The sequence below is a fragment of the Amphiprion ocellaris genome, chromosome 22, assembly GCF_022539595.1.
Source record: "Amphiprion ocellaris isolate individual 3 ecotype Okinawa chromosome 22, ASM2253959v1, whole genome shotgun sequence".
NCBI lineage: Eukaryota > Metazoa > Chordata > Actinopteri > Pomacentridae > Amphiprion > Amphiprion ocellaris.
Genome location: NC_072787.1, coordinates 15,583,466 through 15,601,532, shown reverse-complemented (window position 1 = coordinate 15,601,532; position 18,067 = coordinate 15,583,466). Strand labels below are relative to the sequence as shown.

Sequence of the window (18,067 nt, the reverse complement as noted above, 5' to 3'; positions counted from 1 at the left end):
ATCTAGTGAAAGTAGGCCAAAGTTCATTAAAGAGAGACGTGCATTTAACTTCAATATTTTCAAGTTTATACAGACATAGGCTTTTTTTTATTCAGTAAAGTTTCTATCATCTCTGGTGCAATCCTCTCTTTTCTCGATATTAAAAAAACGCAGTCAGCAGAGTACCTGATTAAAAGCATGGATTCCGTGAACCGAAAAAAATACAGTTGTTCCTCTGCAGTCGTTAATATAACATTATCACAGTGCTGCGGGTCCAATCTGCAGCTTGCATTTGCAGCAGGTAAACTCTGCCAGACGCGGTACCCACAATGCAAAGCCATGCTAGCTGGCGTGTAGCAGAGCAGCCTGATGCGAGCAAAAAACAACAACAGGCTACTTTGGAAGAAGGCAGCTGCATGGAGAGCGACAACAACGACGAGCAGGATTTAACGCATGCGGTGTTATTTCCTTAAACCAAAATGCATCTTAGCCTTATAATGTGAGTACTGTGGGATCATACATGTTCTTCACCAGCTGAACTGATAATAATCCGTTCCTTTAAGGGGAAACTGTTTGCACGCTAGCTGGCTAGCACGCTAGCTCTCTGCGTCTCTATGTTTGAGTGTCTTCCGGCAGCAGTGGCAGCAGTGGCGGTGCCATGAACAGTGGACTCCCACCTTCAGCTGCTCCGCTCGGGGGTGCCGGGATACCCAATGTCAAGGTGAAGTTTTGCCGATACTACGCGAAAGACAAAACCTGCTTTTATGGAGACGAGTGTCAGTTCCTGCATGAGGATCCGTCCATGGCAAGCCTACCGCTACACGGCGGCGGTGGTAGCCCCGTCCCGTTGTCCATGGCCGGCGGTGGCGGGACGCCAGCGGGGTATTCCCTCGGCGGCAGTGCCGCCGCCTGTCCGGGTGGTGGGGGGACCGGTGTGTCAAAGAAGAGCGAAACACTGGGGCCTGCAGGCACGTCTCTGGAGGGGCAGCTGTTAACCAGTGAGTAACTGACTGTGACTTTACTTTTGGGCCTTTTGGAGCTTTGTTAAAATTGAGCCCGAGGATCCACTGAGGCCTCTGAACCCCAAAACAACGTGGTTTACGTTTACCTGCCAGACATTAGCCGAGCCCGTCAGTTGTGCAGCTAGCATGTACTGCTGTCTGTAGCTGTTTAATCTGTAGGGTTGTCTGTAAGGTGCATTAGTTATATCTGCGATCAGTCTCTAACATGAGCCATGCTGCTGCAGCTCACACCGAGGAGGCCTGTTGTTTTTGTATGACAGCTGTGAGTGGGCAGAAATCCGCCAGCCTCTACCGTTAGCTGATGCAGCTATTAGCAGGCTAGCGTTAGCTGAACTAGCCTTAAATTAACCCCTTTAAATAACTTTACTACCTTTAGCTTTACGTTCACACAGGCGATATCAAAACCTTTACCGGGGACACTAGTTTTTCTCCAGTTGAATGTTGTTTTTGTGAAGTACGGTGTTGCTGTTTGTGTGTAAGTTTGTTGTTTGCTAACATTAGCATGCCCTCGCTAGCAGCACGGAGCATTGTTTTTCATCTGTGTTGTTGTTTTTTCTGCGTAAACAAACAGCAAGTAACTAACAGCCACTTGTCAGTCAAATGTTAAACGCTTCCACTTCAACTACAGTCCTCAGACAGTGTAACTGTCCCTGCAAAGTTTGTTAGAAGACACTCCTGCTGCATGTCGCCCCGTGGCAGGCTGTAGTAGTGTCTCACCCTGTAGTTGTGAGTTGTTTACATGCTTTCTAATGAGCTCAGTGAGCGGGGAAGGAGGACACGCTGTAGTGCTGAAATAGCAATGCTGGCTTTATTTTCTGGTCTCTGGATAGAATTATGTTTTAGTTATATCTGTGTAGCTCCAATCAGTATTTGTTATACTCTGGTTTTTGTCACCCACAGTCCCAGGGATGGAGGGCGCAACCCTGAGCGATGCCAATCTTACCAACTCTTACTTCAGCAGCAGCTTCATTGGAGTCAATGGGTTTGGAAGCCCAGCTGAGTCTAAATACTCAATGATGCAGGTACAAGAGGAATAATCCAGATGTTATTTATTTTAAACGTTAAGCCTCAGAAAGACTGCGCTGAAATGTTGCTGCTTATATTAATCTAGTGTAAATAGACTGAGACACTGCTATTAATTGTTTAAATATTTGCATGTTGTCAGCTGTTATGCTGTTAATGTACAACATTGAGTTCATGCTGTGTCATATCCTAATGGTATATGGTGGTATTTTACTGATAAACGTGCATGCTCAATAGAGTGACTTTCTGCACATCTGTTCTTGATGCTGCTCTCTTTAGCGAATGACTACCAGCAGCAGCTCTCCCAGTCTCCTCAATGATGGTGCCAAGAACTACAGCCACAGCACTCATGGTAAGTCACTCTCAGAGTTCTGTGGGCCAGTAGTCAACACGCATTCACTGAATATTGAAAGCCAATTTCTTGCACTTGATCTTTCACAGATCCAGTGAACTCCCCGACATCCTCATTGTTCAGTGATTTTGGTGCTCTTACCATTTCCCAAAGGAGAAAGGTAAGCACATATATACATATATATGTTCTAACAATTATGTAAAGTACTTTTTATGTTCATTATAGTACTTTTCAATTAGCAATATATTAGATAAATTGAATTTGCATTTCCATTGTCACTGCCTTTTCCACGAGTAGTTGATTCAGTGTAATTCTTACATGGTTTTACTTGTTTCATGAGACTCCTAACCCGGCAGCAAGTGAGTTCATCCCTAAGGGAGCCCCACGTATGGCCACCATGGCTCAGTCCACTGTCCAGGCCTTCCCCTCTCCTCTCTTTGCACATCCTGGTCTCAGCAGCTCAACAGCTGCTGCTCTGGCTCCAGGTGAGGGTTTGTGGACAAGTACCACCTGAGAAATTGCCCCGTTATATGTCTGCCTTGCTCCGCTTTCTGCATGACTCAGTTTTGTTTTCCATTTTTAGCTCTGGAATTGTATAGTTAAGCAAGTATGGGAATTCCCTCTTGTGTGTAGGACCACTACTGTGCTACTGTGAAATTTAATATGCAATCTGGCAGCTAGTGGATGCCTTTTCTTGAGGTAGGATTTTCTTTTTATCTCCAATTTTAGGCATGTCTTTGTCTGCGGGGTCTTCTCCTCTCCACTCCCCAAAAATTACACCACACACCTCGCCTGCTCCTCGTCGGCGCAGTCACACCCCAAACCCTGCCAACTACATGGTGCCCACCACCGCATCTGACCAGGGCACACACATAATCCAGAAAGAGACTGTAGGGGGGACCACCTACTTTTACACAGACAACACCCCAGCACCAATGGCTGGGATGGTACGTATAAAAGTTGGAAACACAACACAAGGCTTTTAATGCCTTAAACAAACATACAAAGATGTAGCATCATGCAGTGAGGGGAAAAAAGTGCAGAAAACTTTAGTATTTATTATTTCAAACTACAAAAAAACATTTAAATCTATTTGTAAGACTCAAGCTGGTGCGTTGGCCTCATGTTCTTGTTTTTGCAACCTACTTAATGCTTCAGTGGTTGCGTGCAGACATTCTGCTTTATTATTAGCAGTTATTGTGGCCTACTAAGGGTTGTAATTTGGTTTCCTATAATATTGTGACATCCGCATCAAAGTTTCGTTCCATCACATTTATTTGTATAATTGTAAGTTTCTAGATTTGTAAGAAATGTGTATGTATGATCAGTCTTGGTTTTCATTTCTTGATAAATAGGAAACTGTGTTTTTCTGGTTTCATTGCAGGTGTTTCCTACCTACCATATCTACCCCCCTACTGCACCCCATGTGGCTTACATGCAGCCAAAAGCAAATGCCCCGTCCTTCTTTATGGCTGATGAGCTCCGACAGGTATTACCTAGATGCTCCTTTTTCACCAAGCATCCCCTTTCTCTTCCTCTCTATCGGGAATGTCTAAAATCTTTATTCTCTTGTCACAGGAGTTGATAAACAGACATCTAATAACCATGGCCCAAATTGACCACTCAGAGAATCCAGGTAAAGCGTCTGCTGTGTTGGTGCTACAAAGCATTGTTACTAATGTTTTGATGTATCTGTGTGTGCGAGTAGAATGAGGCATATTTGCAATAGATAAGGAAAAATATATGAAAAAAATTGCTTTAAATGCTTTTTTGAGACTTGACAGAGTGACGTGTGTGTTGCATGTACCACAAGACAAAGCTGCTTGTCTGGGTGAAGTTAGGGTTTGTGTGCGTTTGTGAGAACTGATGGTGCATCATTTTTCCACTTACTAGTTATAGTCTGTTGGTGCGAATGAAAATCATTCCTACAAATCTAATATCAGTGTCCGCAGTTCCTAACAAATAATCCCATAATTCTGTGTGATTTTCTCTGCATCCCTTCCTCAACTTTTCAAGATAACTTGATGACAAAGGAAAATGAATCGGTACTTTCAGGGCCTGAATCCAAAACCCAAACAAGCCCGTAAGGAAGAAACAAAAGACGAAACATTGCTTTAAGGGTGAAATGAAAGAGGAAAAAAAAGTACACATGATGCAGAAAGGAGAGCAGACAACAGCTGCAATAAACTTGCAGCCCTCGGTCTATACAGGAAGTCAGAGAAATGCTTGCATCCTGTGAGATATGATTCTGATGCGATCGAATGTTGTGAGACCAGTATATCAGTTTGTGTGCACTTTCCAATGCTTTAATCATGGCAATGCATCAGAAAGACACACAGACAATCTAGGCTCTCCATTCATTGTTCAGCCTCCATTTTGCTTGAGTTTTCATGTAAATCAATGTTGTTGCAGTTTGTTTATAAGTCAGCTGAGCCCACCTGCCCATGTCAAACTGAATAAATGAATTGAAAGCATTACTAATTTGTCAAATGCAAAGGAAAGAAATACAAGACAACAGCTTCTAATATTGACCTGTCCTATATTTTGTTTACCAGGGCTTCATGTATGTACAGATGTTATTTTAGGAATCTTCACATCCCACCTGTCAGAAGTTTTTGTGTACATAAATACTTAAATATTTGTGTTCAATAAATCCAATGTTAATGTCCAGTAGAATAGAACTGTGATATATTGTAATATGAATGTATTCAGCCTATGCAAAATATCACCATCAACCACATAAAACCAAAACCTCTTCCATTTAACAAAAAAATCAAGATTTTTTTTTTTTAAAAACATCGCTGGTTCTGAACCAGTAAACTCTGAGATCAGGTGGGAATGAGGCATTTCCCATCATGCTTTGAGGCCACACAGTTGCTGAATGGCGACTGCAGTGCCAAAACCTGCAGCCGCTTTAATCTAGTGAGGTTATAGGGAGAATGAGGATTTATACAGCAATAGTTATGTCTCTGCAATCTGTCATTTTGGGAGAATAGAGAAAATATTTTTCTTGAAAAATACTCTTACTAGGTTTTGTGTGCCCTGTGTGCAGCAGTAGTGCATACAGGGCACATGTTCAAGTAAAAGTCTGCACTATTTATGGTTTTACAGATGGTAGCAGATGTTTTATATTCATGCTACTTTGTCACCTTTGCTGCAACATTTTCAACTTCTGTCGAAGCAGCAATATGTGCAAAAATATTAACTTAAAACTCTGTCTGATGTGAGTGTTCACAGCTAAACCAGCTTGCACAGCATGTTTTGAACAAATGTGCGAGTGTGTTGTGGAGTGGATGCTGTCGCGTGAAGTGAAGTATGTCAGTTGTGTGATCTGTGGGTCTCTGTCGGTCACCAACAAGTTGCTAAAATTGTGGTATTGGGTTAGAGCAGGGAGCTGTCCTGCTACATTATCATGCAAGTGTGAAATCAAATCTTGTATGGAAATACAAAGTCTAACATTGGTGCTTTTTTAATCTTGGTCAAAATTTTCAAATGGCAATGACCTAGATTCTAATTACAGTGAAGTCTTTTTTGCGATTGTGAGTGATGTGTTTATTTTTTTTTCTTCTGAAACTGCCTCTGTGCTCGGTAGATGTACCATCTGAGGTGGACAGCTACCACAGCTTGTTTCCACTCGAGCCACTCCCTCCTCCAAACCGCATGCAGAAGACCAGCAACTTCAGCTACATCACCTCCTGCTACAAGGCGGTCAACAGCAAGGACGACCTGCCTTACTGCCTGAGGAGGATACACGGTGAGAAACGTGGTGATCGTATGAGCTTTTCAAAGAAGCATAACACAGATGCCACAGAATAAAAAATAAACGCCCTGACAAATAATGTAACTACGTATTGAGTAAATGCCATTTTGTTTAACTGTGTACTACGTACATCGCTGAATGACAATAAAGCTGAAGTTGAGTAATTTCCATAAACCAGAAAAACTCTTGAATTTCAGCAATATGTATTGTTTAAAATGTTAAATGTCGAAGTGCTTCTAGTTTTATCATCTGTATTCAGTTACCACTCTCTAACCAAACTGATGCATATTGTACAGAAAAGAGAAGGAAACCTAGAATTTGTAAACCCTTGTCTTATTGCTTTAGATGAGCAATACAAGTCATGTTTTGTTTTCTCTCTTTTCTTAGAATAAATAGAAAATGCATGGGTTGTTGTGCCATTGTTGTCATATGTACAAGTGGCACAGGATGTAGTGATCTTTCAGCAAAGTTTTTAATTGCTCATGTACAGAATGTGTCCTTTTTATTTCATATGTTGCCAGGTTTCCGCCTTGTTAACACCAAGTGCATGATGCTGGTGGACATGTGGAAGAAAATTCAGCACTCAAACTCTGTTACATTGAGAGAGGTCTTCACCACCAAGGCCTTTGGAGACCACTGTGAGTGTCTGCTACCAGTAATGTGTACATGAATGCTTGTGTCCTCCTCATATGATCAGTTTGTCTTTTTTAATACTAAAGTTTTCAGGTTGCACTGTTATAGTTTGTAGTTTTAGGCTGTTTACGATTAATTTACATTTTTCATAATCAATGAGAATTGCTAAAATGTCTGTTGCAGTGATGTTCATGTTATGATGGTGTTGCATTCATGCTCAAAAGTTTTGTCTAAGGTTAGCAAGAGTGATCAAGTACCAAATTAGTTCCTAAATACTACGGTTTTGTGCTTGAATCTTCCATCTGATAATGTCATGACGACATAAAACACACACTGGAGGTAGTTTTCTGGGCTCTAATTTGTGTCTTCTCCCCTTTTTTCCCCAGCGTTGGTCTTCTCTTATGATTTCCATGCAGGTGCAGAAACAATGTTCAGCAGACACTTCAATGACCCAGCAGCAGATTCGTACTTCACGAAGAGGAAGTGGGGTGAGTTGGTCTTTTCCTCCCTTCCTCTTCCACCCTGAAATAGACCCAGCATCACCTCTGACGCCTCTCTGCACCCTTCCATTTCACACATCTAGACTGTGTTTATTTGTTTGGTAATGAGATCATAGCTCTAGGTCTGTTTGGATGTGTGTTTTCCTGTGTGTGTTGTGTGCAGTTTGTGCACAATTCACACCTTTGATAGCTAAGACTGTATATATAAAACAAATTGGCTGAACTCAAATGAAGACACATTTCCAAGGTATTTAAAGGCCTAAAATTGAATCTTCAGGACATGAGCATTTGGAGCTCTAAAATGACCCAGTTTGACAGTTGGCATGCATGTGTTTTTGCGAAAGAGACATGAGAACTTGGGGGGGAAACTGTGGCTGAAACTGATCCTAGGGCAGGTGCTGCTGTATAGCCCATCTACAGGAATGACAGACAGAGGAAGCAAAACCACCCAGACCTCGGTCTGTGTTTGGTCTGTAGAAAACACCGATAAAGAACCTTAATGTATTTATTGTATAAACACAAGTGTCTTTTTGAGGCGAAAAATACCCCACAACAAGATACTACTTATATGTATTTATTTCTGGAATGGCCTTTATGGAAGCAAACATTTTGGTGTGGTCTGTGTGACATTGTGGTTTGTATTGTGCAGTACACACCCTAAAACTTTGTCGCCTAGTTGACAAAACACAATGACGGAGGCTCATATTAGCGGTAAGAGAAACTTATGAGTAAGAACATGGTTTCTGCTAACAGTAAGCCACCTTTCTTCACATTTATCTTGTTCATACTAGAACGGAAACCAGTAGTTGACAGGCAGAAAATAGTTCCTAATTATTTAGTAATCTTGTAATCTTTCAGGTCATTTTACAAGCAATAATGCCGAACATCCCTGAGGTCCGTCTGCTTATTTGTATACAGTTAAGTGTTCTATATTTGTAAAGTGTGTAGCTCTGGGACAAAATACGTGATTTTGCACTGAGCTTCAGGGATTTATGTTTGGTATTGTTCATTATTTTCTGACATAGACACCCTATCGTGATTGGATTGACTGAGAATAGAATCTGCAGATTAACTGATCAGGAAAATGAGGTCAGACTGGCTGATAATGACTTCAGCTTATGCTGAAGATAAGATTACCGAGGAAGTTCATGACAGTTTGAGGTTTACTTAATAAGTGATGTCTAAACCTCAGGCTGTTTATGTGTGATAATGCATGTTTCCATGTGCAGGACAACATGAACCTCCACCGCCACGGCAGCATGCAGGTCTGCTGCCAGAGTCCCTGATCTGGGCCTACATTGTCCAGCTCAGCTCGGCCCTACGCACCATCCACACCGCTGGCCTGGCCTGTCGTGTCATGGACCCCAGCAAGATTCTCATCACTGGCAAGACCAGGTATACACAAAAACACAACTCAGCAGGGGTTAATGCTTCTCATGAGAGCCCGTCACACATACTAATAAATAGCTGTGTATGGAACAGGATGAATTTCATTTTCACATTTAGGTGCACATATGATTGACTAACTTTAACTGTATTAAAAGCAGAAGAGCATTTTTAGTCGAGGCTTCTCTTTTTCACTACCTTGTGATTGTGCACGATCAACAAAGACATACACACTAATTATATCAACGATCTCTTATCTCTCAAGGTTACGGGTGAACTGTGTTGGGGTGTTCGATGTCTTAACATTTGACAACAGTCAGACCAATCATCTTGCCTTGATGCCACAGTACCAGGTACTTTCTTTGATGTGTCCTGCTTCTAGTTAACTTCACATTTAAATATGAGCTTGTTCTAACAATATCTCCTTTACTTCACAACCAGAGCATGTGTGGCTAAAGCTCTTTTCAAATGAGATGTGATGTGTCTTTTTTGTCTGTAGCAAGCAGATCTAGTGTCGCTGGGCAAGGTGGTGCTGGCTTTGGCATGTAACTCCCTGGCCGGCATTCAAAGGGAGAACCTGCAGAAGGCCATGGAGCTGGTGTCTATTAACTACTCTTCAGACCTCAAGAACCTCATTCTGTAAGAGCAGGGCTGCAGCATGTTTTCTGTATGTCATCAAACACCATTTCTGATGCTTGTCGTACTTAGTCATAAATTTGCACAGGCTTAAAACTAGACTTATAGTACAGTTAAATTCTTGTCTTGAGTCATCTCATTTTTTTGGCATTGACCTTGTAGCTAACATTTTCATGTTTACATGTTGTTGCTCGAGCACATCAGTTTGGCTCCTTATCTACAGCAAGCAACTCCCTTTGTTTTTCTTTGACCACAAGATGCAGTCCCATGTTCACATGGCAGTTATACTGTCCAAAAGCTGCCGCAATTTATCTCATGCCTCTCAGATGTCCACTCAAGATAATATTTGTAAAGAATGAAGGCTTTCAAACCAAGATGTGACAGCTATCTGCAGTAAGGTGCAGTTTAAGGCCTCAAGTTAGCATTGCAATCAAAAATTATATTAATGTTTCAGAAGCACTGTTCCGGATACAAGTGATCTCAATTGGGGCATTTTTCAAACCGTTTCAGTGGCACATTTACTGTACATCAGTTATCTGCACTTGATCAAATGATGTAGCTGAAACTGTTGTGGCACATATATGCGTGTGAGACGGCAACTTTTTCAGCAACGGATGAACTGAGAAATGTGTCTGTGGTGACTTTCAGACATTCATGTGAAGAGTTGTGAAGTTTAAAGGAAATATCCTTCCTGTATTTGCTGTACATTGACTTATTACTTCTAGATACCCGGAAAGGACTTTAGACTTGACCTTTGTGTCTTGATAAAACTGATGTATTTGCACTTGAACTTCTCAAACACAGTGTGCTCATACTGCTGTCAGACACGGTTTGATAGCACATTGGCTGAGATCACACCTGATTTTATCAGTGTTTTGCCTGATTAGATATTCACCTGATCCGTCCAAAATGTGTGAAACAGTGTAACAAATCAGAACTAGCCTGTCAGACACAGCTGGAGTGTGGGTAGTTGGTAGTATCTGCTCTTTTCTTAATGAGTAGGCATACCTGCAAATTACAGTTTTGCTAAAATATGTTTGAAATTATTTTAATTGTCAAACTTGACCAGGTCAGCCTTGCAATGGGACCAGTATTAAAGCCAATTAAAGATACTGTAAAGTTTTAGAATCACATTTTATACAGAAAAGCTGAATTTGAGTAAAAAGGACAACTGCCCACATTTACTAGCGGAGGAGAAGAAAAAAAAAACATTTTTGTAATAAAACGTGTAACAAAACTTTCCCACAACAGTAACTGAGTTTTGTGTGTGTATATGCAGGTATCTGCTGACTGAACAGTCTCGCCTGCGCAGTGTCAATGACATTATGCCAATGATTGGAGCACGATTCTACACACAACTGGATGCATCGCAGATGAGGAATGATGTCATTGAGGAAGACCTGGCCAAGGTAGTATAAAGGGTGCTGGAATTATATTTAGAAATGCATAAAGAAACGGTTTGTCTCATAAACAGGCACCAACTGAAAGCATATATGAATATGTTGTGTTCTTTTCAGGCTTGTATTGTTGGGCAGTGGGTATAAATAGGACTTTGGCTCAGCTGAAGGGGAAGTTTGTGTACACACATGTTGTATGGTTGTTGGGTTTGCAGTTTCCCCATGTTAGTGTGAATGTGTGACCTGAGCCCATCTTATTTCTCGTGTTGTTCATGCCCCAACTACTTCTTCTGCCTTCGATTCTGCTAATGCACCAAATCAAATAGTCTGTGTTGGTGTTCTTACCTCCAACTTCAAAATGTATTTTTTATTTTTACTACATGCCAAGCAGGTCTCACGGTAAATCCTAGCACTGCAAATGCAACGTTAATGGAAGGTTGATTGCAACTTAAGTAAGGAGGGCAGCAGAAGATTGAAGCAAAGAAATGTAACTGTTGCTTTTCTATCTGAACCTGCCTGTAATCTGCATGTATCTGCACTGGAGCAGAAAGTGTAAGCGTTTGCCGTTTATCAGGCCATCTCTGCATTATGCGTCAGCTGAATGCCTGTCTGAACGCACAATAGTAGCAGTGTAATTTATGTGTTTGAGTCTTTTTGTTGACAATAGCTTTGACTGTTTGAAACTACTGATGCACATTATTTGTGTGAGTGAAGACCAAGGAGTTCACACCATGGGAAGGACTTCATGTGAAATGTCAAAGGTTTGCCACTGTGGCCGCACCATTGCAACACTGCTGTTTGTCAATCTTCTGCTTGCGGTTAAGATTATTTAAATTTGTCAGGTTTTTAAGGCTCTAGTTAATTGTTTGACTTTTTCAAAATAGATAAATTTTGATTACCGTAGCTTGTATTGATTATGAGATGTCCTTATCGTCTGAAATAGGGCTGGTCGCCAAATGCTTTCTCAATGCACAGGGATGATTTACAGCGCTGTCGACAAGCGAACACCTGCTAGACTCGGCAGAGACTAATTCATCTGTTCTGCAGTTTGTGTTTCTTTACATCAGCTAGACAGCCGCTAGTTGGCACGACCTCATCAGCTTGAGTTGACATCGTGTTCAGTCAACTCCTATGTTTTCCCCTCTTTTGACCAGAGAACTGATTAGCAAGCAGGTTTTTTTGGCCTCTTGTGCACACAACTGTTAAATTCACTATTAGATAGCTGGAGCAAACCAGCCACGTGGAGTCATGACAGTCTTATTAACTGTAGCAGAAGATTTAATCTGAGAAAACATGCTTTTGAGGATAATGCTGTCAAAATTGATAGAACTGATAATGAAAAGTTCAGATTTACGACTCATGTCACAAGATATAGGATTCCATCTAGGAAATTTGACATTTTGATGTTCATAACAAGTGCTGGTCCAGATAATTTTGGTGTAGTTTTCCTTTTTGGAGGAAAAACGTGAATGTTTGGAGGCAAAAAATCCAAATGGATAAATAATCCTGTATACACATTGGAGGAAACAAACATGATTTCCTGCTTGGTTTTTCAATAATTGCCATTTTGTCTAACAGTGCAGAAAATGTTTGACAGGTTGAGGCAGGCAGGGAGGAGAAAGGAGAGGCAGGAGTAAATTATAGCTGCAGAGATGAAGGTGAGATATAACTTGTTGGAATAATCTGATGAAGAAACGTCAAGTGTTCATCATTTGCAGGTTCCTATTCATTTGTGCTACAGTTTTCCATGTCGGCTTTTAAAATACATTAGCTGATCCAGCTTAGGTTGCAGTTTTTTATTTATTTATTTATTTATTTATTTGGGGCTGCTATCAGTAATGTTAGAGTCGTGCTGTCTTGTATTTCTTTTAATTCAGAGGTGAGGCTGCCGACAAAAATAAATATGTTTAGATGAAAGTGCAGCTTCTTCTGGTTGACTTTCAGTAAGGAGGAAGTGTCCTCTGGAACCTGCGAGATAACAGGGTCCAGCACCATTTATGGACAAACACTCAAGTAACAGAGGTTTCAGTTTCTGACAGTGTTTCCTACAGGGATGAATAGGCGTTGTATTTTACAGGAGTGAGTTTTTTAAGAAGGAACTGTCATACATTCCACTGCTTTACATATGGAGTGTTATTTATTTCCTTGTTTGCATATATGTATATTTATCTCTCAGCCTACAGCTTTAACACACCCCATAGCCCTGCTGTCTTTATGCTTTTGCAGAGGTGGAAAATCAAAATCACAGCAGCCCTAAGCGACATTAATCGCTTGGTGCAAATGAGTATTTTTTGTTTTTAATCTCTGCAAGAAGTATTTTGCAGCCTGCAGCAGCAGAATAATTTCTTCACTTGTTTAAAAGTTTCCTTAAAGTGTCTCTTTCATTCATTTAAATGCATTTGCATGTGTAGCTGGAAAGCCTGTGATTCTACCTCACTGGCCTGTTTCCACCAGGTTGCATCTGTGCAACTGCTTACAAAGATAATCCTTCATTCATAATTTTCTCCATTTTTTCATCAAATGAAGATATTTGGGACTTATGAATCAAACCATTGGGTGCTTATTTGCAGGAGGTGCAAAACGGCCGTCTCTTCCGCCTGTTGGCCAAACTGGGCACCATAAACGAACGGCCAGAGTGAGTAGCGTTTATATGAAGGTGCATCATTGCGTGTGATTTGTGCTTCTGTTGCTAGTCTGCGATTTTGTGTAATTCAGGTTTCAGAAGGACCCGACGTGGTCAGAGACGGGCGACCGCTACCTGTTGAAGCTTTTCCGGGATCACCTGTTTCACCAGGTGACAGAAGCAGGGACGCCCTGGATTGACCTCAGCCACATTGTCTCCTGCCTCAACAAAGTCAGTGAGCTTTTTTCTTCTGTTTTAAACCTTTTTTTTTTTTTGATACAGGATGTGCAGCAGTTGGATAACGGTGTCAATTATAGCGAACTGTTTAATGTCAATGAGTTAGTCAAACATGCAGTTTGTGTCCCATTTTGTGTCAGTGCTTCAAACGCACTTGCTAAAAACAACAACAGATTGCAGAAGGGAGTAAAAGTAGGTCTGATTTTTGGCCTCCTTTCACCAGAGACATTTGGTGTTTGGTTAGCAGCTGGTCATTTCCAAAAACAGCAGAAATGATAAAATCTCTCAGCACTTGTGAGCTCATTTTCTATTTAGCTCTCCAGAGCTAACAAATATAAAAGATGAAGCTGTGCTTTAACGGTAGCATTTTGCAATAATCAACACCATAGAAAACTCTGAATTGTACTTTCCAGACTCCACTCTACATCACACATGCACCATAATAACCACCAATTTAACTTCCTTATACATTTATCACAAACCGATGCTGTTCGTACTTTCTCACTTCTGTTGTTCCTCGTTTCACTTCATAAGTCTGAAGCTGAATAAAACTGTTACTTTTCGGACTTGACAAACCTTTTACCAGAAGTGTTTTATTTATATCTACGCACACAAAAACATCTATACATAGTTATCTTAGATTATAAGGTCATCTGGGTGCACAGAGATGTTTGGCATTTCGCTTTAAAAGTGGGCTGAATTGGCTATTAAAGTAGTGGCTTCTCTAAGGACTGTTTACTGATTGTTGCAAAACAAATGTAATATTTTTCTTTAATTTACCTTCAAAATCAAGCAGCAATATGGTAAATCAGATTTTATTTGATTTTTGTTTATACAAGTATTTGAGTTTTGTACTGTATCTTCCTGTGTTCCTTCAGCTGGACGCGGGCGTTCCTGAGAAGATCAGTCTGGTGTCTCGGGACGAGAAAAGTGTCCTGGTTGTGACCTACTCGGACCTGAAGCGCTGCTTTGACAGTACCTTCCAGGAGCTGCAGGCTGCTGCCTCTGGCTCTCTGTAGCGCCCTATTTGGGCCCGGGGTGGGACTGCCCAGACCTGGAGCACACTATTGCACTACAGCGGAGGACCAGGCTCGTAGAGACGACATCAGCATGGCAAAGGCAACGGGGCAGGGCTTCGTGAACCTCAGTCACATACACTGACCCTGTCCACCAGGAAGGCTTTTCTAAAGTGTATTTTTTTTAGTTTTCCTAAAACCCCGCAGCTGAAAATCGAAAAAAAAAAAAAATAAGGACAAATATGGAAGCTGTGACGAACGAGTATGATGACATTTTTTAGATTTGGGGAACAAAACGAGAAACAAAACATGAGGTTTTGAACTTTTTTCCTGCTTTTATTGTTTATTTCTACAGTTGGGGGTTATTTTTCTGTGGAGGATGCACTAAGATTTTAATTTTTTTGTTAATTTTTGTTATTTTTATGAATATGTGTGAGTGGCCTACAGGGTGCACAGAGAGAGCTCAAGTTACACACATGGACATAAATACCAGAGCAGAATTTAAACAAATGACAAAAAAAAAGAAATCCAGAGTCTATAGACTGCATCTCTCTTCCAGTTGGAGACCACACCCCTTCATTCGGACGCACTAGGAGATGGGACACACCACTCAAGGCTTTCACTGGGATGGGATGGCACCTATTTTGTGAAATGGGCCGACCCACCTTTGCCTTGGTTGTTGGTTCCCTTTGAGAAAGGACAAACCACTTGAGTGGGAGGGAAGGGTTTGTAAAACTGAAAAAAAAAATACAGAATTTTTTTTTGACATTTTGGTTCAGGAGATTATGGCTCATCAGCCTCACATTTGTGCTGTGAGTCGGTGGGCTAGCGTGGACCAGGATTTGGGTTCTGGGGGGGTGGAATGTGGTTTCTGTTGGCACTGAGGAAGGGGTGTCTTCTCCTGATGCCATCTACAAAGTGTTTGTTACACATTCAGCAACCGCCTTTGGTTAATGGACACTCGTGACATCAACTGCTCAAGGATGGGTCATTTTTGTTCTGCCTGTCCAGCACCTGGGTGTAGCCCAAGGGTGGGGCTTCTCTTGAGGTGGAGCCACAGCTGCCTCTTTGTGGAATGTCCTTATTTTGTCCCCCCGCCCGTCCTCTCACCCCCAACGTCCCTTATCTCTGTCTCTCTCTTACTCCCCCCTCTCTTTTTAATCCCCAAACTTCACATCCCGCCAGGGGGTCTGGACACCTCGACATTTGAGAAAAAGTGACACTTTTTGTGACTTTATTTTTTTTTCCAGCAGCTTTTTCTCTCTGCGCAGCTGTTGTGCAGGAAGGCATGACGGAAAACGGGAGGGCAATTCTTATTTTGCCTCAGTTCTGCTTTTTATTATTCTGTGGACCAATTCCAGCAGGGGTTTAGGTAAAAGGGGAAGGGACGAAGGGTGAGGGAGAATAGGAACAGGGCACCAACTGTAATTTGTTTTATTTGACTTTTTAAGATCATGAAATGCAAACGATGTGCTGGAGACAAAGCAGTGGCGCTGGCTGTTGCACTCACCCGGATGGCTTGGATTTCTCTCAGGATGACGAACAGCTGGAGGGGCCCAATGATTGAATGTGTTTGGCCGTCATTGGCCGCCCCCTGTCCAGTCAGATAGATGAGCTACAGTGGAGTGGGCGGGACGTCTTCAGATGGAGGTTTTAGGAAGTAAACGGAAGTTTAAGGCATTGTGGAGATCATGCTTGCGAGGGATTTCATGTTGCCCTGAAGCACAGAATCTATTTTCAGTTGATGATTTAGATCTTTGGTCAGAATTTCTCTTCAAATTGAAAGAATTTGGTGCAAATCTACTTTACCCATAAAATTACCAGTCCAAGCTGTGCCACACCAATGTTCTTGATTGTGCTTCTTTTCCTCCACAAACTCCTGAATGTGTACAAACACGAGACTGTAGAACAACCGGATCACACATATGAACCAAATCGTCAAATCAAGATGTAGTGTTTTGGCTACAGTCGCAAACTTTTCAAATCATCCTGGAAGTTGAACGTCTGTTCTTGGGGGCAACAACCCTGCAGGGAGCTGGCTGTGTTAGATCATGTACTACTTCCTCTGTTTTAGTGAAATGAACCGACAAAAACATATTTGGTGAATGTGGTGCTTTAGAAAAACCCTCAAAACACAGACTCACACACTTTCAAACACATGCCCCCCCCCCCGACTCGGCCTACACAATGTCAGTGCTCATATCACTGTATTCCACACAATAACACAAACACTCCAGTTAATATTAGTGATGACCTTCTTCTCCGCCCCCACATCAACACACCTACAATCACCATCTTAGTATGTTTTATGCCCCTCTTGTGTTCTTGTCTCAAATTTTGCAATATTTGTGTGTACAGCAGTATTTTAATAAAGAATACCAAAACTGACAGATATAGGATCACGTCTATTTTTGCAGTTGTGGAGCTTTTTTAATTCATAATGTAATTATTTTATAGCATTTGTACACACATAGTAAAGAGACATTGTCAACAAATGCATGGGATTTTGATGTGAGAGAAAAAAAACATTCCTCTGAGTATTTAAAATTAAAAATATGAGCAAATAGCTATTGTTACGAATGCACAATCAATTACATTTCTTTGTGTAATATCAAACAGGTTGCAGTTTTAGCTTATTTAGTGAGATGGCAGTATAAGTCTTTATTTTTCCAGTCTCTGACCCCATTCCCATTTAAAACTCGTATCGGGATGCAATGTGCATCTGAAAACAACGTTAATGCAAGCTGTGCATAAATACTAACAAGTGTATATGGAGTCTGCATCAGGAGATTGGTTGGGCTGTTACAGAGCTGCGATTGTTGACACAGCTACAGTAGGCAACTGAAGCAGAAGTTAAAAGTTACCTACTTATGCAATTCTCCGTTCTTTGTACAAATCACAGATATGCTACACTACAATTCTCTAAACTGAGTCAACATTCATTTTCTCCCTCAGACAGGACTTAAGACTTCTGTTAAACTCATTTAATCTACATGAACTACTCCCATTTTGCTTTTTAAACTATCTCGGCTGATCCAGGTGAAATTGACCAAAGTCTCCTGTCGGGAATTAGTTTTTTTGAACCCTAATAATTGAAACCCAGGCATGGCAATTTTCCGCCGTTCCGCGGAAATCCGCCGTTTTAATTTTCAAATCGATCATTTCTGTGAATCGTCCAAATCCGTTAAGAAAATTTTAGGGGGGGTGAGGTATGTTTTTATTACTCTTGCTCCCGGTTTTTGAGAAGCGCTCGACGTTTCTCCCGCAGCGTAACAGACGAAGAGAACCAGTCTAGCTCCTGCTGCATTGTAAAAGGCCTTGCGATTGGTCGAAATTGGTTAGCTGCCAACGATTGGACCAATCAAATTGCTCGATGCATTCTTTTGTTACAATTCATGGCGGCATGTTCGTGTTGGAATTTTGAGCTATTGGGATCGTTTTCGGTGGAATCATGAGGCGACATTAGAAGTAGGGTTGCCACGCGTCCCTTAAAATACGGAATC

At 41.4% G+C, this 18,067-nt stretch overlaps 1 protein-coding gene across 2 annotated transcripts; it reads left to right on the top strand.

The window, feature by feature from the left end:
• The first annotated feature begins 323 nt into the window (after nt 1-323).
• pan3 (poly(A) specific ribonuclease subunit PAN3) lies at nt 324-16,952 on the top strand. Of its 2 annotated transcripts, none has more exons than XM_055007254.1 (18): nt 324-977; nt 1,902-2,023; nt 2,304-2,376; nt 2,466-2,536; nt 2,717-2,861; nt 3,106-3,323; nt 3,761-3,865; nt 3,955-4,012; nt 5,969-6,130; nt 6,658-6,774; nt 7,156-7,257; nt 8,499-8,664; nt 8,921-9,008; nt 9,155-9,294; nt 10,571-10,703; nt 13,262-13,323; nt 13,404-13,542; nt 14,427-16,952. In XM_055007254.1, exons 1-18 carry the CDS (start codon nt 638-640, stop codon nt 14,565-14,567), a joined length of 2,382 nt encoding a protein of 793 aa, XP_054863229.1. In that variant the 5' UTR covers nt 324-637; the 3' UTR covers nt 14,568-16,952. The 2 variants fall into 2 exon arrangements, with proteins under 2 accessions (XP_054863229.1, XP_035796749.1); XM_035940856.2 differs by having other exon boundaries at nt 325-977; nt 10,571-10,700; nt 13,259-13,323.
• The last annotated feature ends 1,115 nt before the right edge of the window (nt 16,953-18,067 follow it).

Coding starts and splice junctions, on each gene's coding strand:
- pan3 (XM_055007254.1), top strand. CDS start 638: ATGAACAGTGGACTCCCACCTTCAGCTGCTCCGCTCGGGGGTGCCGGG. Junction 2,024..2,303: donor CTAAATACTCAATGATGCAG/GTACAAGAGGAA, acceptor TGCTCTCTTTAG/CGAATGACTACCAGCAGCAG. Junction 13,324..13,403: donor ACCATAAACGAACGGCCAGA/GTGAGTAGCGTT, acceptor TGTGTAATTCAG/GTTTCAGAAGGACCCGACGT.